Source organism: Pseudopodoces humilis, chromosome 10 (assembly GCF_049639895.1).
Source record: "Pseudopodoces humilis isolate 2021_Gansu_Grassland_sample_001 chromosome 10, ASM4963989v1, whole genome shotgun sequence".
Classification (NCBI taxonomy): Eukaryota; Metazoa; Chordata; class Aves; order Passeriformes; family Paridae; genus Pseudopodoces; species Pseudopodoces humilis.
In genome coordinates this window covers 742,086-756,943 of record NC_142209.1, presented here as the reverse complement: position 1 = coordinate 756,943, position 14,858 = coordinate 742,086, and the positions used below count along the sequence as shown (strand labels likewise).

At 54.0% G+C, this 14,858-nt stretch overlaps 2 protein-coding genes across 12 annotated transcripts in view; both read left to right on the top strand.

Moving 5' to 3' along the window:
* The window catches only part of PACS2 (phosphofurin acidic cluster sorting protein 2), a 76,320-nt gene extending 71,246 nt beyond the window's left edge, over positions 1–5,074 (top strand). For all 7 annotated transcript variants that reach the window (XM_014257589.2, XM_088060185.1, XM_088060184.1 and 4 more), the window contains exon 24: positions 400–5,074. In XM_014257589.2, coding sequence (XP_014113064.2) covers positions 400–518 — 119 coding nt within the window. In that variant the 3' untranslated portion in view covers positions 519–5,074. The remainder of the gene's footprint in view (positions 1–399) is intronic.
* A 4,067-nt stretch (positions 5,075–9,141) lies between these two features.
* MTA1 (metastasis associated 1) overlaps positions 9,142–14,858 on the top strand; it is a 73,031-nt gene continuing 67,314 nt past the window's right edge. For all 5 annotated transcript variants that reach the window (XM_088060161.1, XM_005528647.3, XM_014257601.2 and 2 more), the window contains exon 1: positions 9,142–9,259. In XM_088060161.1, the coding sequence (XP_087916287.1) occupies positions 9,232–9,259 (28 nt within the window). In that variant the 5' untranslated portion in view covers positions 9,142–9,231. The remainder of the gene's footprint in view (positions 9,260–14,858) is intronic.

The following is a 14,858-nucleotide window of genomic DNA, read 5'->3' as shown; positions in this document are numbered from 1 at the left end:
CAGGACATGTGTCGCCTCTTGGGGCGACATGGATGTCCTGGTGAGAGTGCCACTGAGGAGACACTGATGTCCATCTCTGCAAGACTGCATTTACCCAAAAAAGAAAATGAAGTGTGCTTAGGAAAGCCGAGAAGCCGGATCAGGTGGCGCTGAAATCAGCAGTGTGGGGAGCTCCGGTGTCAGTGAGCGATGCTGCAACAACAATCCGAGCTGTTCTCCCTAAACCTGGTGTGCTCCTGAGCCTTTCTCCCCGTGTGTGCAGCTGGGTGGGGCAGAGCAGCTGAGTGTGGCCAGGCCTCCCTCTGCTGACTGCAGGGGCGCTTCTGGCAAAGCTGCCTCGGGCTGGCCACTTCCCCTCAGCATTTTCTGACTCTCCTCTCTTTTTACCCTCGCCTGCAGTCCTGATCGATGGGGTGGAGTGGAACGACGTCAAGTTCTTTCAGCTGGCAGCACAGTGGTCCTCTCACGTCAAGCACTTTCCCATCTGCATATTTGGACACTCCAAATCTAACTTCTAGCTGTGCTCGGCGCAGGGACCTTCTGCCCATCCCGAGGACTGCACACCAGGAGCCAGGAACTGCGTGCCAACTCTGACTCGCGTCGCTCTGCCCTCTCCTGCAGAATTAATTACAGATGTGCTTGGATTACTTTTGAATTACTTTTTTCTATTAACTCTTAAGTTTACTACAAAGGAAGGAAACCCCTTTAAGCAAAGGCAAAAAAAAAAAAAAGCGAAAACAAAACAACAAACCAGTCTTAAATATGGATGTGCTGACAACGTGAAGTCGTGGGGGAGTTGGCAGGAGCAGGCAACCTGCCCAAGAACACCTACCACTTACGAGCAGATAGCTGAGTAACTGCACTGCTTATTAACCTGAGACCTCATTGGTGTGAGTGGGCTGGGGGAGCCGTGGATCAGCTCGAACACATTTTGCAGAAGATCACGCGTGTTCCGGTGCGTTTGGCCCCCACTCTGTATTTCTGGGAGAAAAGGATGGCCAGTCTTTCTTCCTGCTGCCAAAGGACAAGAGGTCAGCGAGTCTGGAGGGTGTTCAGCTGTCTGGAGTGGAAAACAAGCCACTTGCAGAGTTAGGGAGGTCTGGAGAGGAGATCCCCTTCAGAGCACGGAGCCTGCCACGGGGACAGGCAGTGTTCGTGCTGAAGCGATGCCTGAGGAGGGCTGGGAAGGAGCAGGAATTAGGGAAACACTGAGTGTAAGGAAACTCCCATGTCCCAGGTCTTTGACAATGACCAAAATGAGCCAGTCTCTGTGTTCCCCAGCTGGCTGTGCTGCTGAGGGGCACCACGTCAGTGGGGTCGCTGCTATTTACATACTCACACCGATTATTTACCTGTCAATAAAACCTCGTCCAGCCTCGAAAGGGAAAGGATTTTTTTTAACAGCTGCAGATTTTTTTTAATGCTTTCTAAAAAAATAAAAATAAAATAAAAACAAAAAATAACAGGAAAGATATTAATTTGCCAAAAAACACCCCACAAACCCAGGAAGATGAGCCGTTGTCTGTGGAGTGATGCATCACTGTAGTGGCTGGACTGGGAGCCAGGCAGGCACTCTGCGTGTCCAGCTGCCTTCCTGCCCCTGTGTCACACTGCACACCTGAGGTGGCACGGGCTGCTCTCTCAGGTGCTGGGTGGGATAAAGGGAGCAGGGTGTTGCTGCCATCTGGAAGAACAGACATCTCTGGCGTTTCAGGGTAAGGGACTGAAATTTCTCATGGGCCCTTTTGGGTCCCCCCCTTGCGGGCAGGCCAGGCTCTGTGAGCATTTCCAGAAGGCACTTTCTGAGGGCAGTGATGCTTTTAAACTTATTTCTTTATTTTTTTTCCTTTTTTTCTTTTTTTTTTTTCAATTTTTTTAACCTGATCCCTTACCCTTGGGTTTTTCAAGGCTTGGGGAACCCGCTCTGCGCTGCACGGCAGGTCCTGCTCTGCGTGGGGACCACCGGGTTCTGTTGGGCAGGTACTGGTGGTGTGCTCTGCTAGCAGGGAGGTTCTGAGGTGAGAGCTACATCTCGTGCCTGTCACAGCTTGGGCTGCTTCACCAGCTGCTGTCGTCAAACCCTTTCCCAGCACAAGGGCAGCCTCCATGGGTCTGGCTATTCCCAGGACTGTCCCCAGCCTGGTGGCACGCTGCTGGCCAGGACACACTGTCTAGCTGCCATACTTTGTTCTTCCTGCCTGCCATGTGCTGGCCCCTGGCTGTGGCAGAAGCTGGGCTGTAGTGGGGATGTTGTCGTGTCCCTCACTGACGTTTTTGGGTGACCTGAGCTGCTGCTCTGGGGCTGTAGAGCGTTGCCTAGCAGCAGCAGCGTGGGAGAGGGTGTGTAAGCACATCACATCTTTATCGAGGCTGTTGCATCAAAGAAAAAGCTTTGTAAAGGAGATTAGTCAGTGTGTGACTTCTCCCTGGGATCTCACACTGCTGTGACAAGGGTGACTGGGCTGGGTTCCAGCTGTGGGCAGCCTGGGCAGCTCTGGTGGTGCTGCTGCAGAGGTGGGGTGGACTGACCGACTGCAATAACTTTGTTTACTGGGGGGTGAGGGGAGAACCATCACTGTGCTCCTCTTTGTATTTCAACCTACTGTAAAGAAAAAGGTAGCTAGGACAGGGTTTCCAGAGTCCTGCCTATCAAATGTGTGTTGCCCTGCTGTACTGTGTGTGTGTGTGTGTGTGTACGTGTGAGAGAAACACTTCTGCTTGTTGCATTTCATGTTGGTTTGTGTTTTGTTCTAACTTTGTACAAGCGAATTCGTCGGGAGACTCTCTGTACACCCGAGGGCTTGATTTCTCCCCTGTGGAAAGATGATGTTGCTCTGAAACGCGTCTTCCGTGCAAGAAAACATCCTGACTTCTCAGCCTTGTTATCCCAGAGGGAGTCCAGCAGTGGGCAGCTGTGTGCCCAGGGGTGGCTGAGGTGTTTCCTGCTCCTGGAGGCAAGGGCTGGCATGCAAATTCGGTGGCACAGCTCCGATCAGGTTGTTGTGCCGCTGTTGTTTCTCTTGTGGAGCCACTTTGTGCGGCTGTTTCTTTCCCTGTCTGCAGTAGAAACAGGTTGCTGTCTCTAAGAAAAACAAGTGTCAAAGCACGTGGCTCAGACTGTTTTAAAGAAGGAGCTTTAGACCTGGTCCTGTGAATGAGTGACTGATCTCAGGCCTCCCAACTTCCCCAACAGTTTCTGGGGGGACCTTGCCAGGAGTGAGCCCCACTGAGGGAGCAAGGAAGAGTTTCTGGGGCAGCAGTGGGCCCGTGCCTGCGGAGCTGTGCCAGCCTGTGGGGCTGGGTGGTCATGGCCACGTCAGTGAGTGCAGAAGGATGGCTCAGGGCACAGACAGCACCGCTCTGTGTTCAGCTGTGGAGAGTTTGGGCAGGGAAGGTACATCCCAGATGAAGAAACTGAGGGGAGCTATCTCCCCTGTAAGCTGGGCTTGCTTTGGAGCTCTGTGGTCTGACAGCAAAGGCAGGGCTGGGGTGGGCAGCACCTGAGTGGATCTCTGGCCAAGAGGTGCTTTGAAGGTGGTGTCCCTGGTGTGTCCCTTTGTGTCCCAGAGCTCACCCCAGCCCTCTCAGGGCCAGTCTCTCCTGTCCCTCTGGCTGTGGCTTCTCAGGGCGCCGGTTTCTTTTCCAGCTGTGGTGGGCAAGGCCTGGCCTGGCGCGGGGTGAGCTCTGGGGAGCGGGCTGGCTCCGCGCTGAGCTGCACCACGCTGACCCAGTTCGCAGCTCCAGAGAGCAGATGAAAGGTGGAAGGCTTTTGTGGCATCGTGTTGCACCTTGAGTGCTTCCTGCTCCTCTGGCTTGAGTTTCCTGGAGACAAAGGCTGGGCTTCAGCCCTGCCAGCGCTCAGCCAGGGCTGGCTCTGCCGTGGCGCTGGTGGCGTCGGGGACATCTCGTGTGGCTGTTTGAGCTCAGAGCTGCAGTTCCCATCCGGTTCAGCTGTCACCGTTTACGTGGCAGCGGTGACTGCAGAGTCCTCCTGAATTACACATGAGTTTGGGGAGAACCGTGGTCTCTTTGGCTGTGTTTTGCCGCTTTAATTAGAACACGAGATAAAGCTTGTGGCTTTTTCCTGCAGAGAGGGCAGGGGTAGGTGGCTGGGAGGTTCCTGGGGCTGAGGAGATGTTCCTGTTTGCTTTCCATCATCATGCTCAGCCGGGAACCACACTGCCCTGTGCTTAACCTGTGATTGCAACAAAGGCCCCGTCGTGTTTCACACCAGCAGCGTGTGCTGGTGGGAGCACTGGAGAGCCAGGGCAGAGGATGCTGTGCCTGGAATCTCCAAGGTTAAGAGGGAAATCAAGAGGCAGCAGAACCAGTGGTCTTTTCCTGCTGCTTGGTGTGCTAAGGGATTGGGAAACTGGGATTAGGACAGTCCTGCCATGCTTGGGGCCCTGGAGCTTTCTTGGAGTTAGGTTGGATGCAGTGTCTGTCCCCTTCATCTGGGAGTTCTTGATCTCAGCAGGCATTTGAGTAGTGGCATTTTAATGTGACACTCCCTCTGGGCTTAACCTGGCAGGAGAAGGCCAGAAATGAGCAGCAGCATCTCCTGGAGGTTTCCTGGAGCCTCCTCGATGGTGTTCTCATGGGAGATGTTCCTGGCAGGGCTGGCTCCTGCAGGAAGGATCGCTCTGGTGCTTTGGGACAGACTGGGGCAGAAGGGGATGTGCCAACTTGTGAAGCAGCAGGTCGCTGGTTTCCTTCAGGAGGAGCACTGCTCTGGGGCCACATCCAGCCAGCTGCTGCTTGGAGTCTTGGCTGGAGGGTGGCCGGAGCGTCGCCTGCGCGGCTGCGGACGTGCCCCAGCCGTGGGGAAGCGCCTGAATCCTGACAATGCCACCAGGCTTGTCCGGACCGCGGCGGGTGGGGGGACGTTACCGCTTTGTAGAATCCCGAGCTGTCCATCTGTTTCATTGTTGTATTGTTTGGGTTCTAGGGTTGTTTTTTATGAAGACAGATTAAATGTAAATAGCCTTTTTTTTGGAACAAACCGCAACGTGCTCGACCTCGTCAACTATTTTATGGTACTAATGCAACACTAATAAAACTGGACATGAAAGCACACACCCGTCCCCTGAGTCGTCTCTCAGCAGGGGCTGCTCTGCCATGCCTGGGGCAGTTGTTTGAGGGAGGAAACAGCAGCGTGGCTTTCTGCTGGGGGTGGTTCTCTTGTGTTATTTATGCAGCTGCCACTTCCAGGGCAGAGCTGGTGCACTGGCACGTCCTTCCTCAGCACCGAGCCCTCCTGTAGTTTTTGCAGCCCTGCTGTTCTCCTGGCTGCCTCCTTTCCCAGAAGGATCTGCTCACCTCCTGCTGCTCTCCTGGATATGACAGCCCTCTCCAGCACTCAGTCCTCACCTCTGCGCAGCAAGAAAGGACCAGGCTGGTGCCTGTTTCGATCTAGGGGCTGTGTGGGATGGACACGGTAGTGTTGGGGGACCAAGGGGGACATTTCAGGGGGGAAGACTGAAGCTGTGTGTGCTCCTGGGTAGACCGTGGGACAGGGATGTGTGGGATTCCAAGCACTTGGCCTTGGTGCTGGGGAGTCAGAAGGTAGAAAGATAAAGGAAAGAGGAGAAGCTGTTGTTTTGAGGGAGGAAAGTGAAGAAATTTTGAGAAATGGGCCCATTAGGATTCAGGATGTTGGAGGCAGGAATGGAAATGCTTGTGCTGTCCTGACCCAAGGGTGAGGGGTGACAGCTGGTGGAGCAGAGAGCTGGGGTGAAGGGAGCCCCTCAGCACAGGCCAGGCTGCTCTCAAAGGACACAGGTGTCAGCGGGTATCTCAGACGCTCTGCATGGCCCAGCCAGGTGCAGATGCATTTATGACCCAAGCCCTTTGCTGGAAGAGGGGACACATAACCCACATATGATGGCACAGAGCAGGCATTGGATCATTCCAAGCAGGAGGAATGGGGGTAGCCCACGAGAGAGCAAACTCTGGAGTGCAGGAACAGCACCTAAAGCCATGGAGAGGGTCTGGCTGGTGCTGAAATGGGGAGGGAACCATGGGAGAGCTGAGGGAGACAAACACGTGAAGGCTGTGTGCTGGCTGTGTATTTTCTGCACAGGTTCAGCTGTAAACTTGCACTGATGGCCTGGCTGTATGAAAGGGGCACATCCTGAGCATCACCTTTTAGAGACTATGGAGGAATTTGTCTCAGCACATGAATGAAGGTGTGAGTGGAGGGGACTGGCGTGGTGGGAAGGCTCCTGTGCTGCTGGGGGAAGCAGAGGACCAGCCCCACATCAGCAGGGAGAGCAGCAAGCCACGTGCCCTTGGCACACTCTCCTGTTGCCTGGAAGAGAGGAGAAGGAAATGAGGGCTGGGTGGAGCAAGAATGACTTTGGGTCGGAGTGTACCAGGTTGTGTGCACTGGGCCTGGAGAGCCTCCCCTCATCCACACGCACTGGACAGAGGAATTTCTGCCAGGCAGCCTAGGACTGGACTCTCAAAGCTCTGGCATCTTTCTTTTGCAGGTCTTTTTTTTGCCTTTCTCAGGCCTTGTGCACCCTCACTGCCATGAGAGAGGTGTCAAACACAAGCGATGCCCCGGCAGGATGCACCAAAAGCCCTCTGGGAGTGTGGGTTTGCACGGTGGGAGTCGGTGGCACCCACGGGAGTGGGGTTTGGTGGTGGGAGATGGGGCATTGCAAGAGCCGAGTCCGGCAGCTCCAGCTCACCCCCTCCCTCTGCACAACACCCTGGCCCTGACCACAGCTGGTGCTTAACCTGGAAGAGGAACAGCAGGGAAGACCCGACACGTTTCTGTTGCTATCGTTTAAAACACGATTTAGCATCTGGAAATAGCAGTCGACAACATGTGAGCGTCTGCTTCTCCCTGTGCGACTACCGAGTGCACTGGGATGCCATTTGTAAATATTTGTTCTGGATAATTTTTCTGTGTCCTACTGGATTATTTTCAGCTCGGCAGAGCGGTTGCAGCAGCAGCCTGAGGAGGGCCAGGCCTCGTGTCCTGCGGTGTGCCCGGCGCCTGTGCCGGCACGCGCTTCCCCAGATGGCTCGGGGAGGAGGAAAAGCTGCTCCCCAGCGAGCTGACCTTTTTTTGGCTGACCGATTTCCACCCCCACAAGTGATTTCCTCACTCAGCCGTGCTCCTCGCACTTACTGGGAACATAAAAGCAGAGCCCTGTGCCCTCCTGAGGTCTGAGGAGTGTCAGAGATTTGGTGTTATAGGGTTGTTTTCCTGACACACAAAGCAAATTTTAACGAGAGCCCTGTTCTTTCTGAAAAATAGATGTCTTTTGGCAGACTGTCAATGATTCGGGTGGTCCTGTGTTTTGTGGGGTGCTTTTTGGCATCAGCCAGTTCCTGTAGGAGAGGAAGTGACAGTGGCAACGTGCAAGTTTTGCAGAGTGAGCTGGAGCTGACAGCTCTTGGACAACTGTGCGAGCACCACAGGGCTGCTGAGGAGACACCTGGACAGGAGCTGTGCGGGGCTGAAGAAGGGTTGTACCTGCGTGGTACAGCCCTGGTGTGCCCAGGACCAGTGACACCCGCAGGCCAGCGGGCGAGGGAGAGCTAAAGCCATCATTTCACCTCTCAGGCGGACACCTGAGGAGGGGGGAAAGGCCCAGTGTGGCAGTGGGGGACACAAGCACGGGGGAGACCCAAGTGGGACCGTGCAGGGGTGGGGAGTGTGAGCAGGAGGGGTGTGTAGGGCTGCAGACGGGTGTGGGTGCGGGTGTGAGCAGGCTGTGCCTGTGCAGGGCCCTGCTGTGGATGGCCTGTAGCAGCTGGGTGTGTGTGAGGAGGACTCTGTGTGTGTGTGTGTGTGTGTGTGAGGACAAGGCAGCGTGAGGGCCATCCAAAACCACAGGTGGTGCCTGTAGGTGATGGAGGCTGTGTGTGAATACAGGCGCATGAGAAGGCCTGTGGGTACAGGCACACACGGTGTTTGTGTGTGTGTGTGTGTGTCAGTCTGTGCCTGAGGACAGTCGGCTGTGTGTGTGGGGCTGCCGTGCCAGGTCAGGGCCGGCGCGTCAGGAGAGCAGAGCCTCCAGAGAGCGGAGAGCTGTGAGAGGGTAGGGGTGTTGTGTGTGAGGACAGGCAGTCAGTGTGTGACTGTGTGTGAGGACAGGCAGTCAGTGTGTGACTGTGTGTGACTGTGTGTGAGGACAGGCAGTCAGTGTGTGACTGTGTGTGACTGTGTGTGAGGACAGGCAGTCAGTGTGTGCCTGTGCGTGAGGACAGACAGTGTGTGACTGTGTGTGACTGTGTGTGAGGACAGGCGGTCAGTGTGTGCCTGTGTGTGTGCCTGTGTGTGTGACTGCGTGTATGACTGCGTGTGTGACTGCGTGTGTGACTGCGTGTGACTGTGTGTGAGGACAGGCAGTCAGTGTGTGCCTGTGTGTGTGAGTGTGTGTGTGTGAAGGTGTGTGTGACTGTGTGTGAAGGTGTGTGTGCACAGGCGGTGTGTGAGGGGAAGCTGCGTGCGTGTGCAAGGCGAGGCTGCATGTAGATGCTCCGTGCGTGTGTGTGTGTGTGCAGAGGCAGCCTGTGTGTGTGTGTGTGTGTGTGTGTGTGTATGTGTGCACAGGCAGCCTGTGTGTGTGTGTGTGTGTGTGTGTGTGTGCACAGGCAGCCTGTGTGTGTGTGTGTGTGTGTGTGTGTGCACAGGCAGCCTGTGGGTGTGTGTGGGTGTGTGTGTGTGCCCAGGCAGCCTGTGTGTGTGTGTGTGTGTGTGTGTGTGTGTGTGTGTGTGTGTGTGTGTGTGTGTGTGCACAGGCAGCCTGTGTGTGCCGTGTGTGTGTGTGTCCGTGTGCACAGGCAGCCTGTGTGTGCCGTGTGTGTGTGTCTGTGTACGTACATCCACTCTCCCGGTGTGTGTGTGAGAGGAGGCCGTGCCGCCCCCAGCCCCGCTCGCTCCGGTCCCGTCCCTCCCCTCGCAGGCCGGAGCGCCGCCCTCACACGCCGCGGGCGGCTCTGGCTCCTTCCCCTCCTTCCTTCCTTCCTTCCCTCCCTCCCGCTCCCGCCGCTGCCGCCGCCGCCGCCGCCGCCGGGCCCCCTCCGCCGGGCCCGGGCCGCCGCCCCGCCCTCCGCCTCGCTCCCTCCCCGTCCGCCGGCGCGGCCCCTTTAATTCCCCCGCTCCCCTCCCCCGCCGCCCGCTCCAGCCTCCATTTTCCAGCGGATCCGGCACCTGGAGGCGGCGGCGGCGGCGGGAGCGGCCCGCGCCCCCCACCCCGCCCGGTCGCGGGCATGGCCGCCAACATGTACCGGGTGGGAGGTAGGGGCGGGCGCGGCCCCGCCGCCCGCCCCGCGCCGCTTCCCGCGTGCGGCCGGCGCCCGGGGCCGGCGCTCGGGGCAGGCCCGGGGCGGGGCGGGCGGGGGCCGCGGGTGCGGGGCAGGGGCCCGGGGGGCTGCCCGGGGGAGGGAGGCCGGCCTGCCGTGGGGTTACGCGGGGTGAAGGGCTGCGGGGCCCGGCGCGGGGCGAGCTGGGGCGCTGTGCCCGGGGCTGGCCCAGCCGGTGGGCGGTGGGCGCAGCGGGGTGGCCGAGGTGAGGGGGAGCAGCCGCGTGGGGCTGTACGGAGCACGAGGGTGTGGGGAGACGAGGCGTGTGAGGCTGGAAGTGGCGGGGGCTCGGGGCTGGGGCAGATCCGGGCTGGGGCAGGGTGGGATGGGTGAGCGGGGCTGGAGCGGAGCAGCCACGGGGCCAGGCCCCGGGATGGGGCCCAGCTCGGATGGGGGGTCATGCGAGGTTCTCGGGGTGGGGAACCAGGAGGAGTTGCTGAGATAAGGAGCACAAAGATGGGCAGAGGCTGCTGGTAGACCTGGGGGCTGGTGTGAGGCACGTCCTGCAGATCTTGGCCTTCCCTTCCACTCTTGCTGTTTTGTTGTGTGCTTTCCCATTAGTCTTCTGTTCAGGGTTGTGCTCCTGTCTGATTGTCCTTTGTTTTGGCTCACGTGAAGAGAAAGGAGAGGCAACGGGGTTTGGGACTATTTTATGGAACATAAACTGAGGGTGGTCTGGCACGAATTTGTGCTCGGCCATTTTCCTTCATAAAAGCTGTTCTGTGGAGCTTCCTTCTCCCCAGGACTATGGGCTGTACAGGAAGATATTTCTGTAGAGTTCCCTCCTTTTCAAAATGCCCTGTTTCTTGTGGAGTTCTGCAAAACCAAAGTAAAGTAAACAAGAGAAAAAATATAGCGAAGGTGGCCAAGCCATCCTGTCTGGCTTCTCTCCATCAACAACTGCTTTCTGTTCTTTCTGCTCTCCTGGCCTACCCTTACTTTTTTCCCTGAAAAAAGCCGCTTCCTTTGTCATGTTTGTACTTTTTTTTTCTGGTTGCACCTGGTTTCACAGAGGTATAAGAGCTGATTCTTGGCTGTCCCAGCTTTGTGTTTCGGGTTGCCCCAAGCTGATGGTGTGCCTGTGTTAGCATTATGTTGGTTTGGAGATGCTGAGAGTAGGATGATAAGCAAGATGAGCTGTGGAAATTCACTCTGGTGTGACTTGTGAGTGGAATAGTTTCCTGGAAAATTCTTGTTCAGCATTGAGTGGACAGGTCTTGTGGGGAGTGCATCTCTTAGGACTTTGTACGGCTAAATCTGTAGTGTGCATCCCACAGAAGGTGGGAAAGCATCTCTGGAGGTCTCTAGATTGACCTCCTGCTAGAAAATTCCCTGGTAGATCCGACTGCTCAGGGCTGTATCCATCCCAGGCTCTAAGAATGGTGATGCCACCCTTGCTTTGGGTCCCCTGTCCAGTGTTTGACCACGAATAGAAAATATTATAGAAATATTAATTATAGAAAATACTTGTTCCCATATGCCTAGATGGATTTTCTCTTGCTCCAGCTGGGGTTCCCCATCCCGTTATCCCCCATTTTATCCCTGCTTCTGAGCGGGTCTGGCTGATCCTTGAGGGATGCCATTAGTAACCAGCAACCCAGTGAAGGCTGTAACTGCTGACTGTGATCCTTTAAACCTGGTGTTACAGTTCTCCCCCTACCTTTATCCTCCAGTGTTTCAAGCATTTTTGTTTGAAGGATGCTGTGGGAGGCTTAGCAGGGCCTTTGACATGAAGTCAAGTTGTCCAACACCCCCTGCTCTCCCCTCAGCCACAGAGCCAGTCTCTTTGTCCCAGATGGGGGAGTCATGTTGGTCAGGTGTGATTTGCCTTTGGAATATCCATTTTGGCTGGTCTCAGTTACCTTTTTGTCCTTCCTGCACTTGGAAATGGTGCTCAGGATTTGCTCCATAGCCTTTCTGGGCAGAGGGCAAGGCAGCTGGCTGCTAGCCGAGGTTACGGTGCTCTGTTATGGTCCATATGGATGAAGTCTCGATTTGATGTATTACCAAGATCAACATATGGGTGGATGCAGCTGTTTCTGTGTGAGAGCTCTGTGCTGCCTGAGCCCGGGAGTGTGCGTTGTCGAATTGTTTCTGACCTCTGGTGCTGCTATCTCCCACTAATGGTTTTGTGCACTGAAGTTGTGTGTGAACTCCAGGGCAGGATTAAATCCGGAATGGGATTTGTGCACAGTCATTTCATACACTTCCCACTGGAAGACAAACACTCAGCAGATAATCTCTCATTACACTTGTGACTACCGGATGCGCTGCGTGAACTCCAGACCTAACAGCTGCCAAAAGCAGCTTGCTCACTACAGATCAATAGTGCTCCTGGAAGTGTATGTTCACTCAGAAAGGATGGTCACCTCTTCAGGCCTGCTCATGAAACACCATGAATTTGTGTTTTCAGAAGCCAGTGGACATGGAGTGTGTTGTTCTCTCTATGTGTCCTTGGGTAGAGGAGCTGAGGAACCTGCGCTGTGGGGGCTGAAGTGTTCCCATTTGTGCTGAGAAGCAGAGTGACCGTGCTGGGGGGCTGAGGAGCTGCCCCTTGAGTGCTTGTCAGGCTCTGTGGATAAGCTGACTGGTGGCATCCAGTTGTTTGGAGAGAGCAACTGGCTCTGCTGGATCCTGCCGAGGTTCTCCTGGTAGGTTTCTGGTGGGGAGTTGGTTTCCAATACGAATGGGACTGTCACAAGCTAGCACAGTTCAGGGGGGATGTAAAACTTTGCAAATGTGTGGGGACAAATGCCAGGGTATCAAATTCCAGAATGAAACGGGGGATCTTAGTTGTTGGCCAGTAGGAAATCCTGGAATTGCTGCCTCCAGTGTAGCAGAAGTGGAGATTTTCTTAACAGCTGCTGTACAGCCATGAAACAAATGGCAGCACAAAGCAAGTGGACTGCTTTCACTTGGAAGGAGTCATGGTGAGCTGGTTTGCCTCTTCATGGAGCAGACTGGCAGCCTGCACGATCACAGACCGGATGGGAATGTTGGATAAACACCAGATCGGAGAAACTTGGGACCTCTGAGCTGGAATTTGGGGCCTCTGATGAAAAAATGCACGTGGGAGAGAGATGTTCATTGTTCTAGCTAGTGCCAGGCTCTGCTTTCAGGAGAGTGCTGTGTCAGCTGCCTGGAAGAGAACAGGTCATCTTGGTATCAAGAGACTTTCCAGCAGGTATTCTGTCTCTGCCTTCTCCTTAACTCTGGTGCCACAAGTGTTCCTTTAGTGGTGGCCATTGACTGAGCCCCTCTGCAGATTTATTGCCCCTATGGCATTCCCTTGATGCAGTGAAACAATGATTTCTTGCATTTTCGTCTTGCTCTGATTTGAGGAACTTAATTTTTTCCACCTCCCTCCTCCTCACTTTTTGTTTTTTCCTGGATTATTTTTAATCTTGCATCAGCTACCCAATCTGGTTCACTGTGGGACTGTGTGAACAGCTGAATGGGCTCAGTGGGAGGGCAGGGAACAAGGGGATGGGGAAAGAAAGGATAGGAAGGATGGAGGAAAAACTACTGAAGACAACACTTTTGCTGAGACAAATACCAGTTTATGCTTTCAGATGGAGTATTTGATGTGTTTTTGACTTCTACGGGTTACCCTCTTCTTTGGGAGCATGCTTAGCTGCAAAACTGTCACTGTTTTTTAGTCTGTGGTACATTTAAGGTGTGTTTAAATGGCATTGGGAGATCAGATCACAAGCCAGTTAAGCACAGAAGTACTTGCTGCATCCAACACCTCTGAAATGGGGGAAGTGGTGACCCACAGTGCCTGACACGGGCACCCGAGGTTCACAGCAGCTTTGTTCCAGTGTGCTGCAGGCTGAACTTACTGGAATCCAGAACTCACTGGGTGTTGTTCATTACTGTAAAGCTGGTGTGTCTGCTGCCTGTGCTGCAGTCACACACCTTATTTCAGTGAAGTGCCCACAGTTTTTAAGAATGGCAATATGACATCATCCCCCTGCTACCATAGGGTGCCATTAATGCGTGGCTGGGGACTGTGGTTTGACCTGCCCCCATCCCATTCCAGACTCCCACTTGGCATCCCAGGCTCTTGTGGCAGCCTACAGCTCTTGGCTTCCACAGTGCTGCCGGAGAGCTGTGAGCACAGGGATGGTGCATCAGTCCTCTCAGCATCACAGTAATGTCAAAAATAATTGTTTGAGCTTTCCGAGCAAAGATCTGAGAGCTGTTAAGGAGGCTCGTGTAGAACGTGTTGCTGAGTCCAAATCTGGAGCAAATTCAGATGGTTAACTGCAGGATCACTTGTAAACCTTCTCCTGTCCCCTTGCTTTGTTGTCAGCGTGTGTGTTTTGGGTGACAGGAGGGCTTACTGTGCAATATCCTTGTTTTGGTTGTGCTTGCTGGGCTTTTGTTTTCTGACTTTGCAGGTAACCTGAGCTGAGAATGGCTTTAGTGGAGAGAGGTATTAAATAACCCGTAAAGATAAAAATGAGAGTTTATTCTTGAAAATTACTAATAGGCTTCTGTGCTCATTGGCCCTAATGAATTTAGGACAGCTTCTAGCTTATCACCATTCTGCAACAGCTAGACAGTGGGTTTCTTCATCTTTTCCTTTCATTGTTTCTAGTTACACAAGTTTATCTCGCATGTTTTGCAGTCTTCCTTCCCTTCCCTTTCCCCTCTCCCCCGTATCAGACTGCTAAATAGCCTTTTATTGGGAAATGCTGCACGGGGGAGAGTGTTGTCAGCCAGCTTAGGTGTGTGTTTGGGGGCTAGAGCTGTGACAGCTCTGGATTTGTGACAGCTGCAGACCATTTGCAGCTGGCACAGTGTGGTGAAAGGACTGAGCTTGTTTCTGCTCTGCTGGTGAGTTGGGGCAGCTCCTGGGCTGGTGGGTGAGAGGCTGTGCCAGGGCAGTGTTCTAGCAGGGCTGAGGCACTCCTTGTCAGTGCTCTCCTTGGTGTTTTGCCTTTCAGTGATGGTGAATAAAGGACACTCAATAAGAAATTGTGGAAAAAAGACTCTTAAAACTTGTTTTGTTTAACTAGTAAGATTTTGGTGAATGTAAAAGAGGCTCCTTTCACTTGCATCTCGTTGTTTTTCAAGCAACTTTTGATGTTTAAGCATCCTGACTTTAAATAAGTAGAATGTGTAGTCTTTCCCCAGGAGGATGAGAAGAGAAGGAGGTGGTTGATGTTACTGTTTTTACTTTGATTTAAAAAACACTCATGAGCAGTTCGGGGTCACTTGAAAACAAAGGTACAAACTGTTGGAGGCTGGCTTCTGGTACTTCTGGACATCTGCTGGCAAAAGGTAACCTGTGAATTCAGTGTTACTTCTGCACCAGGTAAAGTGTTTTTTACACTGTCTTGTTGCTTTCCAAGCACATTATTTATTTTTTTTTTAAATCCTCAAGCAGGTAAGTGACCAAGCCCTGTGGCTGCTTTGCCTCGTTTTCCCATGAGGTTTGGGTAGCTGGAACTTTTGGGAAAGGTTCTCTTGTAAGTTATTACGCTTCTAGGTCTTTGGAGCTCACCACCATAAATCCAGTATACAAA